This window comes from Rutidosis leptorrhynchoides, chromosome 8 (assembly GCF_046630445.1).
Source record: "Rutidosis leptorrhynchoides isolate AG116_Rl617_1_P2 chromosome 8, CSIRO_AGI_Rlap_v1, whole genome shotgun sequence".
In the NCBI taxonomy this organism is placed as follows: domain Eukaryota; kingdom Viridiplantae; phylum Streptophyta; class Magnoliopsida; order Asterales; family Asteraceae; genus Rutidosis; species Rutidosis leptorrhynchoides.
In genome coordinates, this window is record NC_092340.1 from 109,185,342 (window position 1) to 109,201,025 (window position 15,684).

The following is a 15,684-nucleotide window of genomic DNA, read 5'->3' on the forward strand; positions in this document are numbered from 1 at the left end:
TCATTTAATTTTCTATAATCAATACAAACACGCCATCCTGTTACAGTCCTAGTAGGAATAAGCTCATTTTTTTCATTTGTGATGACAGTCATGCCACCCTTCTTTAGTACACATTGAACTGGGCTTACCCATGGACTATCAGAGATTGGATAAATTAAACCTGCATCTAGTAGTTTAATAATTTCTTTCTTAACAACATCTTGCATATTAGGATTTAGTCTTCATTGGCGTTGCACATACGTTTTATGACCTTTTTCCATAAGGATTTTATGTGTGCAATACGAAGGACTTATGCCTTTAATATCATGAATCTTCCATGCAATAGCTGGTTTATGAGCTTTTAGCACAGAAATGAGTTGAGATTTTTTATTTTCAGTAAGAGAAGACGATATTATTACTCAGATTCACCATGTAAATAAGCATATTCCAAATGGTTTGGAAGTGGCTTTAACTCTAATGTCGGTGGTTCTTCTATCGATGATTTATATCGATATCTGTCTTCTTCTTTTAGCATTTGAATTTCTTCTGTTGTTGGTTCATATCCATTAGCCATAAGTGTAGCTAACATTTCAGCTTCATTAATTGGTTCAGTTCCTTCTCCTAAAGAACATTCTCCTATTCCTTGTAATTCTGGAAATTCTTCTAACAATTCTGCATGTGAATCCATAGTTTGAATATAATAACATGTATCATCTGCAGATTGCGGTTATTGCATGGCCCTATCAACTGAAAAGGTAACACTCTCGTCCTCTATACTTAGGGTCAGTTTCTTACTGAACACGTCTATTATTGCTTTAGCCGTGTTTAAGAATGGTCTTCCTAATATGAGAGGAACTCGAGAATCTTCTGCCATGTCCTGAATAACAAAATCTACTGGAAATACTAAAGTACCAACTTTAACTAGCATGTTTTCCATTATCCCTCTAGGATATTTTACTGATCGATCGGCTAGTTGTATGCTTATTCGTGTTGGTTTCAATTCTCCAAGGTCTAGTTTAGCGTATAGTGAATACGGCATTAGATTTATACTAGCACCTAAATCTACCAATGCTTCTATTGAACTAAGACTACCCAGAAAACATGGAATTGTGAAACTTCCTGGATCAGATAGTTTTTCTGGTATCTTATTCAACAACACTGCAGAACAATTAGCATTCATAGTAACAGCCGAGAGTTCTTCCATTTTCTTTCTATTTGTGATTAGATCTTTCAGAAATTTAGCATATCTAGGCATTCCTGAAATCACATCAATGAAAGGAAGAGTTACATTTATTTGTTTAAACATATCCAAGAATTTGGATTGCTCGGCTTTAAGTCTCTCTTTTCTCATTTTACTCGGGTAAGGAAGTGGTGGTTGGTATGGTTTAACATAAGGTTTAGCCTTAACTGTGTATCTTCATTAACCTTTTCAACTACCGGTTCTGTTTCCTTATCTTGCTCAGGTTGTGGTTGTTGTGGAGTAGGAATAGCGTCATCAGAGATTACAGGCATTTCAGGTGGTTTAAGTGTAATACCACTTCTTGTGGTAATGGCTTTAGCTGTTTCATTCCGGGGGTTAGCATTTGTATCACTAGGTAGACTTCCCGGTTTTCTTTCACCTATTAACCTTGCTAGGTTCCTCACTTCTTGTTCCAGATTTTGAATAGAAGCTTGTTGATTTCTAAATGCTTGAGCATTTTGTTCATTGGTTTGTTTCTGAGATGTGAAAAACTGCTTTTGAGATTCAACTAGCTTTGACATCATATCTTCTAAATTTGGCTTTTTATCATCGGTTTGTGGTGGTTTGTTTTGAAAAATAGGTCTTTGCTGATTGTAAGTATTGTTGGATACTTGTTGGTTGCTAGGACCTTGTTGATTGTTGTATGGAACATTTCGGTTATAATTCTGATTTTGAATGTAGATCGGTCTTGGCGGTTGATAATTATTTCCAGGCCTTTGGTTCATGTATGAAACATTCTCTCTTTGTTCCATTGTTTGTTCAATACTGAGACAATCTTTTGTTAAATGTGGTCCTCCACACTGCTCACAACTAATTCGTATTGAGTGAATATCTTTAGTCATCGTTTCCATTCGTCTCTCAACAGCATCTATCTTTGCATAAATGGAATCAAAGTCATGGCTAGAATCGGCTCTAGCTGCTTTAGATGATCTAACGATATCTTTTTCTTGATGCCACTCATGTGAGTGGGAAGCAGTGTTATCAATAATTTTGTAAGCTTCAGTTGCGGTTTTCTTTATAATGGAACCACCAGCTGCTATATCTATGTATTTTCGTGTAGTGATGTCGCATCCTTGGTAGAATATTTGTACTATTTGATAAGTGTCTAAACCATGTAGCGGACATCCTCTCAATAACTTTCCAAATCTTGTCCACGCTTCATATAGAGTTTCGTTTGGCTTTTGTGTGAACGTAACAATTTCTCCTTGAAGTCTTACGGCTTTAGATGCCGGAAAGAATTGTTTAAGAAATTTTTTAACTAAAACATCCCATGTATCAATCGTCCCTTCAGGTAACGATTCTAACCAATCTTTGGCTTCCCCCTTTAAAGTCCAGGGAAATAACATGAGATAGATCTGTTCATCCTCAACTTCTCGGATTTTAAATACAGATCCTATTAAAGGTACGAAGATGTTCATTTGGATCTTCCTTCGGCGCACCACTAAATTGGCATTGATTAGTTACCATGTGTAGGATTTGTCCTTTGATTTCATAATCTGGCGCATTAATGTCTGGTTGAGTAATTGCGTGACCTTGGCCAGTGCGTTTAGCTCTCATTCGGTCTTCCATACTTAGAGGTTCCAGATTCTCCATTATTGAATTTGAATCTGAATCACTAGAGGATTCTGATTTAATGGGTTATTCCTCGACAATCTCTGTTTGAATGATTGGTGGTTCCGGAGGAAAGATTAGTGGTTCAGGATCTCTGAATTGTCCCTGAATATCTTCCGGATTCTCAATTGTGAGGTCGGGTTCAAAAAATGGATTATCGGAAATTTGAATTGGAGTACTTGGTCGACTAGATGACGATTCTAAAGAAAAATCAACGGCAACAATATTGGCTAGATGTCTTGATCGAGTTACAGGTGGTGAACGTATAAAAGGTGGTGAACGTTTTGCTCGGTGCATTCACTGAATATCCTATTAGTTATAAAAGATAAAAATTATATAAGTTATCAAATTAATAGACTTTTCTGATTTTGCCCATGTTTCGAATAGCCAATAGATGCAGCAGGTAGCCAGGACCCTTTAAATCGGAAGCCCACAACTCGCCACTAACAAATCCAACTATTACTACGAACCAAAAATTTTTGGATGTCTATCAATTTAACCACTTAAAATAATTTTTCGTTGAAGTTTAAAGAAATTTTAGAGAAGAAATAGAATATTCTATGTCCTAAAAACTAGAGCGTCGAGAAATAAGAAAGAAACAAAGCGCGTCGAAAAACGTCGAAAAATAAAAATAAGAAAATAAGCGTCGAAAAATAATAAAAAGAAAAAAAACGTAACGCGTCGAAACTTAAAAGTCTAAAAACTAAGAATTAAAAGTTGCGTCTAAAAGTATTAAAGCTTAAAAGAAATACTATTTCCAAAACGGCAATAACTTAAAAAGGTACTAAAACTTATAAAATATTAAGGCGATAAGTGACGTCGTAAAATTCTAAGGCGTCTAAATTTTAATCTAAAGAAAAAGCACTTATGGGATTTTACGGCAAAGCCTAAAAATCTAGAAATAAAAATAACTATGGCAAAAACTATGACTTAAAACTAAATACGAACGAAAAATACAAATATTACGCTAAAACAAATAAAAATATACAAAATATAAAAATAAACTTAAAGTTGTAAAAAGTACAATTTTTATAAAAATATTATTTTTATATTATTTATTTATAAAAGTATTAAGTTTTTAATAAAACTAATTAAAACTAAAAATACAAAAATAATAAAACTAAAACTAATTAATTAAAATAACTAAACCCTAATTAACTAAATAATTAATAATAATTATTAAATAATCCTAACCCTAATCTGTCGTCTGAGGTTACCAGGCCTGTCAAATCAAGTCATGCGATCGCATGGTCTTCGCGTTATAAATTCATGCGGTCGCATGGAGTAGGGTTTCGGGCCAGGTGTTGGGCTGCTACAGTCCTCGGCCCGATTACTTTAAATATTTTTTTTCTTTCTGTTTTTCTGTTTTTAATATAAATAAATATTTATATAAAATAATAAAATACTTATATTTAAAAACTAAAATAGAAATAAAAATACTTTTTAACTTTATATATTTTAAACAAATTCTTAAAAATAAATATATAGATATTTTTCTTTTTATATTTTTGTATTTTTTAATATTTAAAACGTATATTTTTATACAAAGAACTTAATAAATTTTTTTTAATATATATAGCGTTTCGCTTCCGGCGGTTAAGCAGTTCCCGGCAGCGGCGCCAAAAATACTTGATGTGTGCAGCGGTGTATACGAAATAGTTATATTTTTACTACAAAATACTATTAAATACAATACAATTTTACACAAGATATTTATTTATTTATAGAATAGATATACCTAAACGTTGCTACAACACTTATAGGCAGTGTACCTAATCGTACAGCAGTGTAGTTTTTAGTAAGTCCGGTTCGTCCACAGGGAACTCGCCAAGTTTAACGCTATATTTTTAAAACTATATTTGTATAGATATAAATATAAATATAAGTAGTATTATTATTATAAAAGGGGGTTTTTACCGTTTAATGACCGGTTTGTCGATTTTAAAACTTAAGTCACAGTTAAAACCTAATGTAAAATATTAAAAATAAATATAACTTAATTTTAAGCGTAAAGTAAATAACGATAATGAAATTGCGATAAATAGAAAATGCGATAAATAAAATGACGATAAATAAAATTGTGATAATTAAAAAGTACGATAATTAAAAGTGAATTTAAATAAAATGACAGTAAATAAAAGTGCGATAATTAAAAGTGCAATTAAATATGAAAAAAAGGAATTATGCTTATTTAAACTTTCGTAATCATGATGTTTGACGTGTTGATTTTAGTTTATTACCATGGGTTAATTGTCCTTTGTCCTGGATTATTCAATATGTCCGTCTAGTTTTTGTCCATAACAGTCCATCAGTCATAAATATAAAGTGCGAGTGTCCTCGTCAAATTATCCTTATATCCGAAGTCAAATATTCCAACTAATTGGGGACTTAAACTATAATTACACCAAGTGTCCTTGTATAATTCACCCCTGTTTTAATAAGTCCATTGACTATTAATCCATTCTCGTGTCCGGTTAAATGAACGATTATTAGTACTTATAAATATCCCGCCCATCGTGTCCGATCGAGTGTATATGGTTATTTATAGGAACGTACAATTGTAAATCTTTATATTAAATTAACAAACTATCATTTAATTAAACAAATATAAAGCCCATTAATAGCCCATAGTCTAATTTCCACAAGTGTCGTTCTTTTGTCCAAACCTCAATTATGGTACAAAGCCCAATTACCCAATTTTAATATTTTAGCCCAACATAACGATTACTTCGGCTTAAATAAGCATAATAATAACTTAGCTACGAGACATTAATTTAAAAAGGTTGAACATAACTTACAATGATTAATAATAGCGTAGCGTTACACGGACAGAATTTCGACTTACACACTTACAACATTCGCTAACATACCTTTATACCTTTATTATTATTAAAATTAAAATTAAAATTAAAATTAAAATTATAATATATATATATATATATATATATATATATATATATATATATATATATATATATATATATATATATATATATATATATATATATATACGTGAGATTGAGAGATAGAGAGATAGAGAAAAAGGTGTGTTTACATTCGACTGAAACTGTGAAATTTATAGCAATGTGGCCTCACTTTTTGGGTCATGCGACCGCAAAAAATTCCTTCTTCCTGGCCATGCGATCGCATGGCCAGCTGGGACAGCTCACCTTTGGTTGTTTTCTTCTTGCCGACGGTTTAATTAAATATATATAATATATAAATAATTTTAAGAATTATTTATATATTATATTATATTTATATGCATAGTTGACTTGTAATTTTTAGTCCGTTGCATCGAGCGTTGAGAGTTGACTCTGGTCCCGGTTCCGGATTTTCGAACGTCCTTGCGTACAATTTAATATCTTGTATTTTGTGTTTTGCGTCTTGTATTCTTGTAATTTTGAGACGTTTCTCATCAATAATTTGAACCACTTTGATTGTACTTTGTACTTTTTAGCTTTTTGGTCGTTTGCATCTTCAAATCATCGAATATGTCTTTTGTCTTCACCTTTTATTATTTAAACGAATATCACTTGTAAATAGAACAATTGCAACTAAAAGCTTGTCTTTCTTGAGGGATAATGCTATGAAATATATGTTCGTTTTTGGCATTATGATTTGTGTCCACTATAATCATGTTTAGACGTTGTATAACTTTGCCCAGACCTCGGTGCTATTAAGTAAGTCAAGAGATGACCAGATACGGGGGTAAGGAACTTTTGGCTAGACTTAGTCTACAACCTTTCGTTTAATCCAAAACCTTATTCCCATAAGCCTCAGAGACATCATCCCATGACGGTAAGTAGCGGTGAAGTTCGTATAAGTCATACGTTTATCGTTATGATCATAGCTTTCACTTGTTTCGTGTGTATAGGAATACAACACATTGATAAGTTACTTTATATATTAGTATAATTTATATACTTAATAGTATTCATTATATTAATGTTTTAATAGTTTAATTAATGTTACATTATAATATTTATTAATAGTATATATGTATAAGTTTTAAATTTATTAATATTAGATAAGTATGATATATTAGATATTAATATATAACATTATCTTAATACTTATTTAAATAATGTTAATGGATAATAAATATTTTATAATAATAACATATTGTTAATTGTTATTTATTTACAAAATAAATGTTCGTATATTAATTTATTAGCCAAATAGTATACATAATTATATAGAAAATTAATTATATGATTAAATAAATATATAATTATGTATTACATATTTATTTACTGATCTTAAGTTAAAAATAATATAAATTGATTAATATATATATATATATATATATATATATATATATATATATATATATATATATATATATATATATATGCTAAAATATTTACATTCCATAATTAAATTTGTTTTTAATTCAAATAAATACCAAATATTTATAAATAAAATTTTAATACACTTATACCATCATAACAAACTGTGGAAAATTTTTATAATAATATTATATCTCATTTTTTATATTTATTTAGTAATTATCTTTATTTGTTTCTTGGTTTAATCATAAAACAAGTTTAATTACAAATACAAATTCGACCCTAATAAATATATTTATAATTTTTATAACTTCAACATACAGTTATAAGCTCATAAAAATTTATAAATCAATTATACTATGTCTATTATTTATTTGAGATTTAAAACCCAAATACATGTATAAATCGCATATATTAATATTTAAATACAATAAACCTTCCATAAAATTATGTAATGACTTAAATATGTTTTATAATAGTTCTAGATAGTTTTCATGTAAATCTTACTGTTTTTGCTATTTTATACAAGTTAAATTCATTTTATACACTTTTAAATGGCTTCGGTATATATTTTTGGGTAAGCAAGAAAACTCTCCTATGAACGAGCATATTGGCTCTCCCATAGAAGGTAAAACCTTGGGTAATTAAGCATCCCGAGCGCGAGACCTGGAACTGGGTGAATTGCGCATTATGTGCACCCTCTAGTCACACTCCCTTTTTGAACAATTTGGCATAGCCAAGGATTAAACCCGAGTATTGTGCTTCATTGAGAAACTCGGTGGCCACTCATGCAAGCCTGCGTGGTTAAAAGTAAATCGTCAACATCAGGGCATATATTTAAATAAGGAATAAATATCCCAAACATTATATAAATTTTATTTTCTACTTAAATAATTATTATAATTTATTTATAATCTGTAAAAAAAATATTATTACTATTTTTATTGATTTATATGATTTAATACCCAATTTATACACCAATTATATAAACCAAAAAATCAAATAAATAGATCACAATTATTATAACTGTTTCTAAAAATAAATAAATTATGTTTTAATGTTAGAATAATAATAATAATATGAATTTTAAACAGATCCCACGAATTGATATGATATTTAATCAATTAGTTTTGCTCATTATAAATTTGTTTTTAATTTTTATAAAATATATTCTGGTCAAAAATAATTATTATAAGTGGCCTACTTTACTGATAAAATGATTAAGTAATTTATTTCGCATTATTTGTATTATATATATATATATATATATATATATATATATATTAAATTCATTTTTATATTAAAAACTGTAAAAATTATTTTTATATATCTCAATATTCGAAATACTAATTAATACATATTATAATTATTTAATTTGATTTTGTACAATTTATTAAAAATAAAACTGAAAATCGGCTAAAAAAGAAAGAAAACGAAAAGAAAAAAAAAGAAAAGAAAGAAAGAACTTACAAAATTTTAGAGTTTGTGAAGATGAGAGAAAACAAGGAGAATTGCACAAAATAATGAGGACCTAACCCCTCTATTTATACTAATTAAATTACTTGGAGGTTAATTTAGATAATACATTTTAATTTAATTTTATTTTTTTATATAAATTTCGGCCGAAGCCCATTCCCCTCTCCCCCCCCCCCCCCTCTTATATCTTTTATTAGGAATATTCTAGAATTTTTTTTTGTATTTTTATTTAATTTTTTTCCTTTTCTTTTGTTTATCCGATTTTAATTATTAATAATATTATTAATATTGATATCTAATATAAATAAATTAATTCATTTATTTAAATTAATTATAGTATACTTTTATAATTTATAAAAGTATCACACTTTATTTAAATACTTATTTTGTTTATATTAACTAAATTACATTATCATTTTAATATATACTTTAATTATTTTATGTTATATATGTATTTTAAATTCATATAATATTATTATCTAAAGTCACATTTAATAATATGACTTTAATTAATATGTGTGTGTTGTTGACTAATAGTAGATATTAGGTTAACGTTGATTTGTTTCGCATTAATTGTGTTTCAAATAACATCCCTAGACATTAATACACATAACCATGCAGAAACTCTAGGGGTATAATAGTCAAATTAGAAGTAGAAAAGTGAGAGTTGTTATACAATTGATGCTCTTATCAATTGTAGAACTGGGATTATGGACATTTCTTTTGGTAATAAGAGATCACGAATTTATATTTTTAATTCATTACATACAACAAATGTACATGATTGTTTTGTGTTAGATACTAACTATGAACAGGTTCATGCACCAGATGTGAGAGAAAAAGAAGAGGTAAGAAAATCTAGTGAAGAGGGTATGATGAGTAAATTCATGGAATCTTAAATAAGAACTAATGCAGAAATTTTGATGAGTTAACAAGTGTCGATCCAAAATCTTGAGCGCAAGTTGAAAAATTTGAGTCAAGTTCTTGAAACCAAGTTTAGTTCGTCTATTAGCACTGTTTTTCCATTACCGATGAACGAAACCGTTATAGCAGTATCCACATTTGTTGGGGTAGATGATGATGAGGATGAACAATTGGTAACTCCAAAGACGATTAAGCCCTAACGGCCACCATCAAAGAGAAAATCAAATGAGCATGTATCAAGTGATCACAAAATGGAGAATATGTGTGTTGGGAATTTTTTTGTTTGAACACTTGAAAATTCTGAAGAATCCGATGGAGAAGTATTCAAAGTATTGGGGGAACCGTAGAACAACTCGTAGAAGGGTTTGGAGGTCACAAGATCAAAGTGAATAAGAATGCAAAGGTGAATTCTTAAGTTGATTATGAGGTGTCTTCCAATTTAGAGGATCTTGAAGGGCCTAAGTGTGGGGGAGATAGTGTAAACCCGCCACATAGTTCTTTGAGGAATGATAGTGAATGTAAGGAATATGTATTTGACCAGGTGAATGATCGTTCCATGAGAAAATTATATAGAAGAGTCCATGATGCTAGAAGTAGAGGAGATGAAAGTTTGAGTAACCGTCTTGTGCATAATTTGTCTCCTAAAGGAAAAGATAAATTGTTTGAGTTAATGCATGTCTCCAAGAAAGATGATGCATGGTTGGAGTCTAAGTTAAGAAAAGTTAGAGATAGTCAAGGTTATCATAAAGTGAGAGAAGGAGGAACTTTCTATAGTCCCGGAGTCAGCTAAAGTGGAGAACGAGTCGTGTGCACGACTCGAAAATAAAAACTGCATAAACTATGTGTAGAGTTTGTAAGTCTTTTTTATTTTATTTTTACTCTGTTTCTATTTTTTTATTTATTTAGTTTAAATGAACTTTTTGGGCATGTTCTCTGCAAACCCTCACGAGACTTCACTCGTCCACCCAAGGTAATTGGATAGTTTAAAAGGCTTGTTGCATATGATAAATGCAATCGTGTTCCTACGAAAGTGAACTAGTTTAGATTTTACGTTTTTGTTTTTTTTATAAGTTGTATGGAAGGAATTAATGGAATCATGGAATTACAGAATGATGAATGTTGATGATGATGATGTAATGTGCATTATGTGAGTACAATATGGTGAACGAGTAATACCCCGGTAATGTGTTATTTTATTTCTTCTTTTTTCACACATATATTTTAAATGGTTTTAAAAATGCATACGAGGGCGTAGTATGGTTTAAGTGTGGGGGAGAGGGAATTAAAATTTTGGGATAAATAATTTTGGTTGAAGCTAAAAATGCGAGAAACATTGTGATTTAGAACTTAATTGAAGTTGAGGAAATTTTTGAATCATAATTTCAATCAAAACCAAGAAAGTTAAGCGTTTAAAGTCTCGGAATTTAATGCTTTAGGGTGAATTAAGTCCACCCATTTAAGGAAGTCAAGTCTTCCGAATTTTGTTCCACTTGGCATGAGATCTTCCTAATCCATGTCATTTCATACTAACATTATTTCACGATGTATGGTACTGTGGGAAGAGAGGGTCTTGAATCCTCAAAATCGAAATAACTCTAGTAGGTTAAATCCAGTGCGCTGTCCAGGGTATGATTGATTACAATGTAAAGCTGGAGCAGAATTGTCCCACGTAAAGCTTAGTCTTTACAGTTGTAACCCCTAAATTGAAGGAAAATTGCACAAAATGTCGTTCCTGTAACATTTTCATCTTGCTCCTTCAACCGGAGTGATTTTGTTAGGGTTTGTTACTTGTTCATGTGTCATTGATCATTATCAGATTGACTGTGGATGACACTTAAACACTCAAAATTGACAAATGCTACCCCATCGCTTTTCTCTATTATCGGAAAAGTTTGTCTACGGTGGTAGTAGGTTTTCCGTGCGGTCATTCAACACTGGAATGGCTTTGAGTGCACCAGCCTTGAAAGCTAAAATCCGGAAAACTTATTTAAGTGTAAAAGATTGACATGTTTTCCTGTTCAAAAAGCCAAAATGTTTTTATAAGGTCTTGTTTTCCCTAAGGCCATTTTTTTTTTTTTTTTTGAGATTGCACCAAGTCCTATGAGACTCTAACCACGCTCTTTCTTCTAAATGTGCTTACCCTAGATCACAAGGGATAAATGGGTGCATTTGGGAGTAGTCGTCTTAAAACCACAAAGAGGACCATATTCACCTTATTTTTCAACCCTCTTTTTATATTGGTTAGAGATGCACATATTTGGTACTTCCATGTTTAATAGAAGATATATTCAAGTCAAAGACAATTCACTTTCAACTTTGAAGATTCGAAGAGTTGAAGTCTAAAGATAGTTTGAGTAATAAAGTGACAGATTTGTTTGAGGACAAACAATGGCAAGTGTGTGGGAGTTGATCGTTCCATATTTTACGCGTATTATGGTTTATAAATGACAAACGTTAGAGGTATTTGGAAGCTAATGGAAGAATATATGAGTTTTTGGTGAAAAATGGTAATTGAAGACGATTTCGCGAAAAGTAGAAAAAATTCGGCATTTTAGCACTGGAGTAATTTACGCCAGCCCAGGAGTAAATTACGCCAGGCCTTGAATGAGATCAGGAAAAAGTGCACTTCGTGGAGTAATTTTACGCCAGTGGCGTAAATTACGTCAGCCTTGGCGTAAATTATGCCAGACATATTTCAACTTCCGGATTTTGTGAGTTTTTGACTTTGGGAACAAGTTATTCATTCCCTATATAAGGGAAACCCTTAGCCACAAATTGGAGACTATTTTCTTCAGTTTTTAGAGCCCTAATCATACACAAAAACATCAAAAAAAATCATCAATCATGGATTTAAATCAAGATCAAGGAGGTGTTCTTCATGCAATTTCAAGAAATCATCATGTTCATCATCTTCAACATGAGTGGCTAGTCTCTTTCTATTTATTTCTTCCATTAACAATTAATGCATGTATTTTTCATTCAAGTTTTATGTGGTCTGTAATATTATGAAACTTATGTATTTTGGATTGTAATGTTATGAACCGATTATCTATTGATTAATGCAAGTCTTATAATTTTGATTATTGTAAGTTGAGTTATTTAACATTGTATTCATGACCCAACTTAGTGTTAATTAGATTAAGGATAAAGAAATAGTGCCTAGATTGCATAGTTCAATATCAAAATAGTTAGAATTGGTAGACTTAAGAAATCTTGTCTATGAGATTTGATAAATACTTGATGAACATAAGATTTGTTTGAATGAATGCACGCTAGATTGGAATTGTGAAGGAATAAAGACTTTTAATCTCATTGTTTACATTTTAATCTTTTAATTGTGCTTGGTTAATCTTAGTTACTCATTAGTTAAACAAACAATCAAATCCTGAAAATTACTTGCTTTTGACCACAATCTCTCGTGAAACGAATCATACTTACCCTATCTAGTCTAGAGTATTTAATTCATTTTTGGTTCGTACTTCGACACTGATCATATATATGTATTACTACACTATTACTATTACCCAGTAAATTTTAAGATTTTTTTTCCTTTATTTTTGTTACAACTAAACTTGAAAATAATTTTTTTCCTATAAAATTAATTTCAACTATTTTTGTATAAACTTTGGTAGAGTGACATATATATTATATATTATTCAACGGGTGATGAACAATAACTTTTGAGATTTTTTTTTGTTACAACTAACATTATATTTAAACTTTTTTCAGTGGCGAATCTAGGAGTCGAACTCAGTGGGGTCCTTAAAAAATTTATTCGATAACTTACTTGAACAAAGATTGAACGTGTTCGGATCGGGTTGGGTTTTAATGCGATAAAAACATAAACATATAACAAAAGTTAGGTACATTTTTTTGAACTGCGATTTTTTGGCATCAGTAGATCATTTATTTCAACGACCCTCATCATTTGCACGTAACACACACGTTCGGGCGGAAACCCGAACCCGATCGACGATAACCGGGGAACACATCCATTCGAGCAGTGGTCCGGGTAGAGGTCCGTAAACGAATCCGGTAAAACCTCCCTATAGGGTCATTATATACACCATTATTAGTGTTCAATTGGTTTAAAGAAAATCATGTCATCCCTTAAGATCGAACCCATGACCTTTCCCTATCCCATGACACAAAGTACTTGGGGAGGAACCGTTGAGCTATGCCCACAAGTTCAACAAAAGTTAGGTACTATTATTAGAAATCAAAGTTTTTACAAAACTATCATATATTTCAATCTACAAAAGACTAACTACACCTTTTTAATGTTGTCTACGAGGTTTCATACGATAAAATTCATCCATAATTGTATTATTACTTATATCATCTAACACATCTTTCTCAATATATAAAAGTAGACAATCATTCATAAATTGATCTCCCATTTTGTTTCGCAAATCGTTCTTTATCAACTTCATTGATGAAAAGGCACGTTCCACTGTAGATGTTGCAACGGATAAAATCAACGCAAGTTTCAAAAGAAGATAGACCTTCGGATATATTATACTCTTGTTTGTTTCAACCATCATCTTTGCAAGGTGTCCAATTCCTTTCAAATGACTAAACCTTTCGTCACTACGTACATCATGAATGTAATTATTAAGTTGTCCTCTAAGAACTCCAAGCTCATGTTTTGGAAACTCAAAAAGATAGAATTCCGCCATTTTCATAAGTTCTTCCACTTGAAATGCTTTAAACGATTTACTTGGGTTCAAAGAAGCCATAGAAATATGTAATGGAGTTTTCACCTCATTGAAACGATTCTTAAGCTCTCGAAGTTGCATATCAATGATAGCATAAAATACATCCACTTTGTAGTGGTGTAATGAACTAACATGTGAAACTCTACGACGACTTATGCAATCATAATACGGTTCATTCATTTTTAAAATATCGATATCATTTTTTTTTGCAAAATGAACTAACCTTTTCTAAAAGTGGTTCCCATCCCATGTCTCTTATAGATTGAAGTCTTGTCTTAGAAGCCCTCACTTGATGCATTGCGTTTACAATATCTTGGTCTTTTCTTTGACGTGTTGTGTTCAAATCATTTGTGAAGACATCAACCATTAAGTGTAGACAAAAAACGAATTCGAACTTTAGTAATGATCTCAAAAGACGACGTGCTTCTGCTCTTTGATCTTGACAATTACCATCTTCACTAACATCTTCAAGTACTTCACAAATTGAAGAATATGTAGTCATAATGTTTAAAAGTGAACCATAGTGAGAACCTCAACGAGTATCACACGGTCGTTTAATTCCAACTTCTTGATTTTGACCGGTACCACTTTCAACTTCATCTATATTGGTAAAAAGTCTTATGTATCAATATCAATACCACACATTAAAGCAACAAGATAAAGAGTCTGATATTATATATCAAATAAAATAAACATATTATGTCAGTATAATGGAAACATATATATATGTACACCATCAGATCAGCTTATTATCATCTCAATATAAGGAAAACATGCTCACTATATATATATATATATATATATATATATATATATATATATATATATATATATATATATATATATATATATATATATATATATATACACCAGCAGATCAATGAGAATACACAAATCACAATCAAATATTATGTTACAAGAAAGCTAACTAATATAAGATATGACAAACTGAATCATCTTAAAATGTATCTGTAGCCAATCCCTCCACTACATGTGTTGCTTGTTTTTTTCTAAGTAAGTCTCGACGCTTATAAGAGGAGCCAATCATGTTAAGCAATCCAGAAATTCTCTCAAAGAAATCATTTATTGAAGAGTGATTTTTTGCAACAAACACGAGTGCCAATTGTAACTGGTGTGCAAAACAATGAATAAAATGTGCAGATTTTGATTCTTTCATGATTAAGGTCTTCAAACCATTAAACACGCCACTCATATTATTAGCTCCATCGTAACCTTGCCCCGAATACTAGATGGACTCAACCCTTGTCCTAACAACATTGAATAAATGGTCGACTTAGTGACAAAGCTAATGTATCATTGACTTGTTTAATCCCTATAAATCTTTCCACAACAAGTCATTCATTATTCACAAATCACAAAAGACATCTAAGACATCTGCTCTTTACAAGACACATCATGGGACTCGTCTACTAAAATGGCAAAG

At 30.7% G+C, this 15,684-nt stretch overlaps 1 protein-coding gene across 1 annotated transcript; it reads right to left on the reverse strand.

Moving 5' to 3' along the window:
* Positions 1-13,799: 13,799 nt before the first annotated feature.
* LOC139863726 (uncharacterized) lies at positions 13,800-14,420 on the reverse strand. Its single transcript, XM_071852331.1, has one exon. The coding sequence runs from the start codon at positions 14,418-14,420 to the stop codon at positions 13,800-13,802; it is 621 nt and encodes a 206-aa protein (XP_071708432.1).
* Between the last annotated feature and the right edge of the window lie 1,264 nt (positions 14,421-15,684).